General features: G+C 35.2%; 1 protein-coding gene and 1 non-coding gene across 2 annotated transcripts; both read left to right on the top strand.

Annotated features, from left to right (window-relative positions):
- The first annotated feature begins 2,412 nt into the window (after positions 1 to 2,412).
- On the top strand, positions 2,413 to 5,482 carry LOC132279986 (probable inactive receptor kinase At2g26730). Its single transcript, XM_059782074.1, has 2 exons — positions 2,413 to 3,856; positions 4,465 to 5,482. The coding sequence occupies exons 1-2, from the start codon at positions 2,542 to 2,544 to the stop codon at positions 5,127 to 5,129; spliced, it is 1,980 nt and encodes a 659-aa protein (XP_059638057.1). The 5' UTR covers positions 2,413 to 2,541; the 3' UTR covers positions 5,130 to 5,482.
- A 3,091-nt stretch (positions 5,483 to 8,573) lies between these two features.
- TRNAG-UCC (transfer RNA glycine (anticodon UCC)) lies at positions 8,574 to 8,645 on the top strand. Its single transcript has one exon. It is a non-coding gene; the product is annotated as a tRNA-Gly (tRNA).
- The last annotated feature ends 1,141 nt before the right edge of the window (positions 8,646 to 9,786 follow it).

The following is a 9,786-nucleotide window of genomic DNA, read 5'->3' as shown; positions in this document are numbered from 1 at the left end:
GTCCAGAAAAACACATGCTGTAATAGTGTGGGGGAGATAAAAGACAAAGAAGAAGAAAATGAATGAAGATCCTACCTACCCAGCTAATAAAAAAAAGGAAAATTTTAATACGCAAAATGATGGGGAGCCACTAAAAAGGAACAGAAGATAAATACAAATTAAACAGAAAAAATGTTAAATCTGACACTAATTCTTGACGGATTGTGCTATTCATTTGATAAAATTATAGAAGTTTTATTTAGTTTGTAATTCTGAAAACAGTTTTTTATTTTTAAAAAATTAAAAATAGACTACTCTATAAAAAAAAAATTCTATTTGATTCAATTTTTTAAAAGTTCAGTTGTAAAAAAACCTAATTTTTCTTTAAAAATTATTTTTTATTCTCTAAATTCTTAAGAACTGTTTTTAAAATTATAAACCAAACAAATCCTAAAAATCTCAATGTTCTTCACTTTCTCCACTTGCCAACTCGTGAATGTGGTGTATATATTCAACCAAATTTAACCCCGCATTGCCATATGTAACTACATTCTGATGACATTGTTAGCAGTCAAAGTTGTATAAAGTTGTTCTTTAGACTAATATTTTAAAGCTTGTTTACCCAAAATAATTATAATAATAAATAAATAAATTTCAAACCATTGGTAGGGTAAATACATATATAGATATATATATATGGTAGAAAACTTGAATAAAAAAGTTTTTAGCTATTTAAATCACAACCAATCTCACATGGTTTCGCCAAATAATGATGTGAACAACACTGTAGGAGGTACCGTCTGATAGAATCATTGGCCCAATTTTGACGATAGGGGATATATTTTCATTTGAATATGTAGCCGTTTCATATATATATATATTTTTGAAGGCTCATTTTAAACAAAATTCATGTTATTCATACTTTATAATAATGCTACATATTAAATAGGAATTAAAAATATATTTGTAATAGTTTAAATGAATTTTTTAGACCAAAATATTTTTGATTTGTTGTATGTTTTATTTTATTTTATATAATGTTGATAAACTATTATGCAATAGATATTTATATTATTATATACCATGTCTATTGACTCTATATTACATTATATGAAAATATTATATTACAATTAATTTATAAAGTTATATTATAATTAATATATAACTTTATAATACATTATATATTTTATTACATAAAAATATACTATTTAACATTTATCTATTTATAATAATATACTACTCCTTATATGTTAAATATAAGATAATAATGTTGTCCATATTGGTGAAAGCATTTTTATTATAGTATATTTTATTTTTGTACTTATGTATTAAGTATTATTAAGATTTGTGATTTTAAATTGAATATTGCATTTTATTATGATGTATTGGAGATTGTTAATATTTGTAAAATTAATGAATTGTATAAATTGTCCATATCTCAAGACTTTTTGGTACTAATGATAAAACTAAAAATGAAATAGAATTTTAAAAACTATTGTGCACATATTACAACAAATATTCATATGTTCTATTAAACACTGTTGTCTATTTACTTTCGCTTTACTTTTTCAAAAGTTACCAAATACAATATACACTTTTAACTTTCTATTTAGGACTAAGAGATGAGACCATCTTTGTCCATGTCTATTGATAGCTATTAGCTAATTAAGAGATTCACAGTCTACTATTATTATTTTAAATTGACCATCCTTGGTACAAAAAAATAAAATAAAATAAAATAAAAAATAAAAAATGACCATCCAAATGTTTTTGCTCAAACTTGATGAACCTAATTTCTGTGTGGGCGTTACTGTGGTATTCAAAGGAGCAAGAATTATTCTAGTAAGCACACTTATGGTAGAAGATAAGTATATATATAATAAATATTTAATACTCTCTTCCTCTCATAATAAATTTCTAGATTTAAATAATTGTTTCAATTCAAAATTTATTATACTATATTTTATAATATTATTAATTTAAGTTTTGAACCAACATAAAAATAATTAAATGTAAAACATCACATTATGTGAATTCACTATAAATAGATTTGGTAATTCATTTATTATTAATATAATAAAAAATATTAAAACTTACATTTTAAAAATTTAAATTTATAAAAAGTGACATTTAAAAAGCAAGGAGGGGGAGTTGTATCAGCCTTTTCTTATAAAAACTTGTTTTTCTCTATATTTAGGAAAAAAATTATTTACAATATTTTAAAGACCTTTAAATAAATGTATGCATATAAATATTTAAATCAGAAAAACGTTTTCAGCCAGCACAACAGCACAAGAGCTTCTGTTTTTTCAGCTTTTTCACTTTTTGAGTGACCTCGTGATACCATCATCGATCTCTTACAAAACCTATCGTCTTTCTCTCTCCCACTCACAGTACCCTCAACCTCTTTCTCTCTCTAAAATCCCTCCCCCCCCCCCCCCCCCCCCCTCTCTCATGGCTTCTCACGGCCCGACTACTTTTGGGTCCGTCCGAAATCGCCACCACAAAGCACCACCCCAAGCCCACAAATAGAAACAAAGTTAGGGAGTACAAAATACATCAATGGCAGTGTTTTTAAAATCTGAGATTCTTGTTTCTGCTTTGTTCTCAGTTACACTTCTGTTGCTATTGAATCAGCGGGTCAACTCGGAGCCGACTGACGACAAGCGAGCCCTCCTTGCGTTTATCTCACAGACCCCTCACGAGAATCGCATCCAATGGAACGCCTCCGACTCGGCTTGCAATTGGGTCGGTGTCGAATGCGACGCCAATCGCTCCTTTGTCTACTCACTCCGGCTTCCGGGCGTTGGCCTTGTGGGTCAGATTCCGGCGAACACAATTGGAAAACTCACTCAGCTCCGAGTACTTAGTCTACGCTCTAACCGTCTAATCGGTCAGATTCCCTCTGATTTCTCCAATCTAAAGCTTCTCCGTAGTCTCTACCTCCAGAACAACCAGTTATCCGGCGAGTTCCCAACCACCGTCACCGAGTTAACTCGGTTGGCCCGTCTAGATCTCTCCACCAACAACTTCACCGGAACAATACCATTCGCCGTCAACAATCTAACCCAGTTAACCAAACTTTTCCTGGAAAACAATGGGTTTTCCGGTCAGCTGCCGAGCATCAATCAACAAAGCTTAGTGGACTTCAATGTCTCAAACAACCATCTCAACGGTTCAATCCCTGGAACCCTATCGAAATTCCCTGCATCTGCATTCACCGGAAACTTCAATCTCTGCGGCGCACCATTGCCGCCGTGTAATCCGTTCTTTCCTTCACCAGCCCCGTCACCGTCTTCAATTGCGCCACCACAAAAACCAACAAGCAAGAAATCCAAAAAGCTTTCGACGGCGGCCATTATAGGTATCTCCGTCGGTTCAGCTTTCATACTACTCCTGTTATTACTAATTCTCATCCTCTTCTTGCGAAAGAAGCAACGCCGGCGAACGACTTCAAAATCCCCTAAGCCGCCGGCGACGGCGCGGTCCGTAGCGGCGGCGACGGAAATGGGGACATCGTCGTCGAAGGAAGACATCACGGGGTCAGCAGAAGCAGAGAGAAACAAATTGGTGTTCTTCAATGGTGGGGTTTACAGTTTCGATTTGGAGGATCTGTTGAGGGCTTCGGCGGAAGTGTTGGGCAAAGGGAGCGTTGGGACGTCGTACAAGGCGGTGTTGGAGGAGGGCACGACGGTGGTGGTGAAGAGACTGAAGGATGTGGTTGTGGGCAAGAAAGAGTTCGAAAGCCAAATGGATGTTTTGGGGAAAATTAAGCATGAAAATGTAGTGCCTTTGAGAGCATTCTACTACTCCAAGGATGAGAAGTTACTTGTCTGTGATTTCATGCCTGCTGGTAGCTTATCTGCTCTTCTTCACGGTATGATTCTCTTCTAAATATATATATATATATATGTATGGCGTTTTTATGTGAATTGTTGCAACATTTTTTAGGTTTGTTATTGAATTTTTTACAATAATGAAACTTTAGAATTTATGAATTTGTAGTATATGTTGAAGCTTGTTATATTTTAGTAGAGTATGGTAAGGCCAGATGTTACTAACCAGGGCAGAATGCCCAAGCTCCTCTGTTAATTGTTGAAGCTGAACACTCAAAAGGGCGTGAAATGCGCACTCTGGCGCATGAAATTGGATGGAGTATATTTATACACAGAACACCAACATATCACAATGATTCACTGCCGACATTATTTTTTTGTTCCTTTTTGAGTTTTGAATGATGGAGATGAAACAACTTTTCCAATTAATCTTAAGCTATTGCTGCTAATACCTAGCTCTCTATTTGTTTTGTTTTTCCTAATTTACCCGTCAGTTGTTCGGCAATTATCTACTTTAAAACCAAGCAACTGTTCTTTTCAGACCTCTTTGATGATTATTTTGACTTTTCACAAAAGATTTTATTTATGTATTGCCATTTTTTAGTATAGTATAATAGTGGTGACCGGAATTGGCGGTGAATGTTTGCAGGGAGCAGAGGATCAGGCCGTACACCACTAGACTGGGACAACCGGATGAGAATAGCTTTGAGCGCCGCAAGGGGTTTGGCTCACCTACACGTGTCTGGAAAAGTGGTCCACGGCGACATAAAATCTTCCAACGTCCTCCTCCGCCAGCAGGACCACGACGCCTGCGTATCGGACTTCGGCCTCAACGCGCTCTTCGGCGCGTCCACGTCAACCAACCGCGTCGCCGGCTACCGTGCGCCGGAGGTGGTGGAAACCCGTAAGGTGACCTTCAAGTCGGACGTGTACAGTTTCGGCGTGTTGTTGTTGGAGTTGTTGACCGGTAAGGCGCCGAATCAGGCGTCCCTGGGTGAGGAAGGGATTGATCTGCCGAGGTGGGTCCAGTCGGTGGTGCGAGAGGAATGGACGGCTGAGGTTTTTGATGTGGAGCTGATGAGGTATCAGAACATTGAGGAAGAGATGGTGCAGCTGTTGCAGATCGCCATGGCGTGTGTCTCCACCGTCCCGGATCAGAGACCCGCCATGCCGGACGTGGTCCGAATGATCGAAGACATGAATAGGGGTGAGACTGATGATGGTCTACGGCAGTCGTCTGATGAGCCGTCAAAAGGATCGGACGGCCATACGCCGCCCCAGGAGTCAAGGACCCCACCTCGTGCAAGCACATAGTAGAGAAAATTCATTTTAATAAAATAAAAGAAAAAGAGAAGAAAATTTGATGGGTCCTCCTTAAAGTTCGCAAATGGAAAAAAATGCTGGCTAATTGAAGGGGTCCTGTCATTTTTTTAAAAAAAAATTTCATTTCATTTTATTTATTTTTGTTTTTATTTATTTAAACAGTGCAGTGATTTTTTTTAGCGGGTTGCATTGGGTTTTGAATTTTTTGTTTTGGGGGGAGTTGTATGGGGAAGGAGAAGAGAGTTCCATGAACTTATTGGAATTTGACTAATTGAAGGATTTAGTTTTGTTTATTTAATTATTTATAGATATAGATATAGATATTTTATTAGTTAGGATACAAATCTCTTGTGTTTGGCTTATCTTTGTATCAAATCAGTAGGTATGATATTTATAATCAGAAACGGCCAAGTCTAAATTAAAAATTCGGAGGACTTGTCTTTATTATGATTCTCAGATCATGAGGAAGGTAGGTGTTGCAAGGAATTTGTTACCTTTGATATTAGTAGACTCAGTGGAGAGGAAGTTCAGATGCGTTCCGAAGTAGGACAGAGTGGTCCACAACAAATTTTGGATGACTCAAATTTAGTGAGTGTAATTTGTCTTATATTTGTACACCCATTACCTGTAATTTCCTCCTTTCATAAGACAATATGAGATGAAGAAGATGAAGATATGGTAATAAGTAACAAATGTAGGGGCATTTGAGGGAATAAATTCGTCAGTTTGTAGAGAGAGAGAGAGAGAGAGAGAGAATGGGAAACAGGCTGGGCGGCTTTTTGGGTGAGTAATAGCTTTCATATATGTAAGGGACAAATAAAGGGGGCAGAGTCCTTTGACTGATGTCAGTCATGTGGATGTGTGTCAGGCCCCGGATTCTGTGCCTCTGCTTTACGACTCTCTAGACCCTTCCATTTGTGCTCCCAGCCCCGGTAATTACAAGACACATGTTTGTTCGTGTATTTTTTTTATATATTTTTTCTTGTTAAACTTACAACACAAACTGCATCCGTTTTATTTCGGGAAATTATTAAATAATCTTAGTTGATTCATATTTGATAGACCAATTAAATTTTAGATTATGTATAATTTTTCCTTTTACTCCCTCTATTCTAATATATATGTCCTGCTTTGGGAATTTAATTTTTTATGATAGTGAAATTTTAATAATTTTTTATATTGATAAGAGTGAAATTTCGAATATACTTTTTCTAAAAAATAAAATAGTGTTTTTTGATTACAGTTGTTTAGTTAAAAAGATAATTTGAAAATGTTCTAAAAAATAATACATTCTATTTTGAAATGGGATATGTTTTTTGGAAATATTCTAAAATGAAAAGATGAACAACTATTTTGAGATGGAGGGAGTAACTAAAATTAAAAAAATTATTACATTTCAAATTCTAATCGACTCCAACCATATGCTTTAGTCCAAAATCATGAATATCTTTTGAATTGAACTATTTTTTTGGAAATAGATTACTCCAGCATGTAAGCACTCATGTATTCTAAATTAATATTGAATTGAGTAATGACATAAGATATGACTAAACAAATTGATTTTATAAAACATTTAAATAATAAACATTGGATATGTTTGTGAAGTGCAGCTGATATCACTCTTGTTCTGTTTTTTTTTCCTTCCTATTTCCTTTGGTAATTTTTTAATGTCATCCGAAACACCATTTTCTTATTAATAATCCCCTCAAGACTACGACAATATAAACTCTATGTAATCACATTTAATTTTCAAGATTATACATATATGATGTTATATTTATGTATTTGTTACATAAAAAAAAAATATTTTTTTTTAGTAGATCATATCGATATTTGTCAAAGTCTAATATACGGCGTTACAAATACAACAGTGCAATTAAGCTTCCTTTTGAAGATTTTATGTGGAACAGTGGTAGTGTAAGAGGATGTTTCTGAAGGTTTTTTATTTTGTGCCATAATGGGGCTTGTACTACGTGGCTTCAGTTCCATTGTCAAAAGACAAATTCACCCTTTATATTCGACTACTGCATATGATATAGGTTTTGGTGCACCGAAAGTGAACTGTAGTAACACTTTTGGTCGGACTCAAATTGGGGTTGTGATATTTAGCTAATTAATTAAGGCCCTTAAAACCAACCGTCTCATTCACTTGACTGAGAAATCCTAATTCAATCAACATCCTCCTCACCGTCTAAAACCTTTGGATCCATAGACATATTATTAGCTTTTCAACCTTTATTAATTACTACTATCTCTTTCTTTGGTGGGACTTTTGATAGCACAAGCTTTAGATATATGGGAATGTCTTAAAAATAAACACACTCAAATTGACAATATCTATAATGGCCCACCCACCCACATGTAGCCCACTATATATATATGGATTTATGTCCTGCCATTCATATAATACAACCTATTGATGCAATTAAAGAAAGTTCTGAAAATTATTGGATGACGAAAAATAAATAAAAAACCCAAAAAAGGCAATGATGTTACTGGCATTGGCAGCTCAAATTAATCATTTGGTGGTCCATCAAAGATACGGGTTTAGCATTGGATGCTCCAATTGATTCTTGGTATCTTCTTTTGAAGTGTGTTTTCTATGTTAAAAAAGGTTATGAACTTCCTATGTGGTTTCAACTTTCAACTACTAACATTATTTCCAAGAACAATTGAACCAAACTTTACCCTTTTTAAAGTTCAGTTCTTTAATCAACTCTTGTCGGTTAGATTTATATATGCTTTTCATGCATGAGCATAATGGTCATTTCATAATATGGGCTTGGGCTTTGAGGATTGGATGGTTCTCCTTTTGGGCTCACACTTGTACGATTTGATGCTTTGTTGTTAAGCTTTTTTTGGGCTTCTGTACGTTCCACATCTGTTGGTGTCATCCACCTCATACAAAATTTTAGTCATATGAGAAAACAGTTGACAAGCTTATAGTTCAGACAGCTTTAGTCTTGTTTGCTTTCCTTCTAAGTTTGGATTTCAATTTATATAATTATGCTTATAATTAATCGCGTGGTTATAAATTAGAATTCAATCTTGGAAGGAAAGATGGTTATAAATTATATATATACATCATCAATACCTTGAAGAATTTTCAGATTGATATTGTTAATCATGTATTGTTTGCGTTGGATCTGATATTTTGATATTCGGATAAAGCCATTTTATATGAACTTGTGAGGGATATTATCAACACCAGCCAGATGATTTGATTGGAAGAGGTTATATGTTGGAGCCTGATTGGAGACCAATTGAAGTTCCATCATGTCATGTCTTTGATTGCGTCAATTCAAATAATTCATGTGTCTCATTTCATGATATCAACTTTTGTAAATTTCAATTGCAATTCTTCATGTTTGAACAGATGAATGTAGTTTATCCTACATTCAATTTTACTTAAAAGATTAAACTTTTTAACAACTTGCGTTTGTAGTCCAACGGTTAGGATAATTGCCTTCCAAGCAATAGACCCGGGTTCGACTCCCGGCAAACGCAAATCATAATTTTTTAAGATATTTTTGGAAGTGCAATTTCAAGTTGTCAACTGAATCCTTTATTAAGCTTAGAACACAATTTTACAACCACAAACTAAAGAGAGCTACAAATGCCAACTACATTACTTTTGCAAACAAACACATTACACCTTCGAGTCATTGGATCACTCGAAAAGCAGCCTTTCATGCAAGTCGGACTTCAGGACCAGATCCTCACACTCCTCCGGCTTCACTGTCTTGTGGAAACATTTCTGATTGTTGCATTTCTGCTGAAAATATACTTTCACTGCAAGTACTAACATCGTGGTTGCAACTGTAATGTGACCAAGCTTAGAGTACAAGTCCAAACTCAAGTATTGAAATTCGTTGTCATTGTTTTGAGAATTTGGAATAGGATCTCTCACATAGTCGTACACGTGTAACAAGACTCTCACCATTTTGAAGCCCAAGTAGTATGATTTTCTCAGTGGCTTACCTTGGATGTGCCACAAAATGTTACCTACAATTTGTGGAAGTAAGAAGAAATCCTGAACTAGGCCAGAATAGTTGTCCAACACTATTGACCATTTTAGCGGCTTCTTGATATTATTATCTGCATACCAATAGTTTTTAAATGCTTGACTTGCATGCAGTTCACGAATGACACGAAAAATTGAAAAGCCAATTATATGAATTGTGGAGGTGATGAGGAAAACCAGTTTATCACTAGGAATTCGGGTTTTCCCTGTATTATCATGAGCAAGTTGTCTGCTGCGAGATTCCCATACTTTCTGATAAAGTTTGACAGTCATGACCAATGCAACTAGCAGAAGAGTCTCGATAGCATAGTCAAGTACCTAAAACCAATTGAACTTCTCAAAGTTATACGTTTCGGTTCCACAGTAGCAATGCGCTTTCCATTTGAACAGAACTTCATCACCAGTGATAAGTGGAATGATGTAGCTTAGAGCATGGACACCAAGCATGACAAGAGATGTGTAAGCAGTGAGATGTCCCTAGTTTCTGGTGTAAAGTGATTGGCTTAATGTGCAGAGAATTGCAATTGTTAGCAGCAGAATCCGAAGCAAACTCTCAAATCCTTTTCGGAATACTACATCATCCAGCTTCTTTTTGTAAGATACCAGAAAGGTATCAAGGTTGAT

Source organism: Cornus florida, unplaced genomic scaffold (assembly GCF_030987335.1).
Source record: "Cornus florida cultivar Cherokee Brave unplaced genomic scaffold, ASM3098733v1 CherokeeBrave_3.0.0_Hap2_Chr10, whole genome shotgun sequence".
Taxonomy (NCBI): Eukaryota; Viridiplantae; Streptophyta; class Magnoliopsida; order Cornales; family Cornaceae; genus Cornus; species Cornus florida.
Note: the sequence above shows the minus strand (reverse complement) of the source record. Positions and strands in the feature narration are given on the sequence as shown.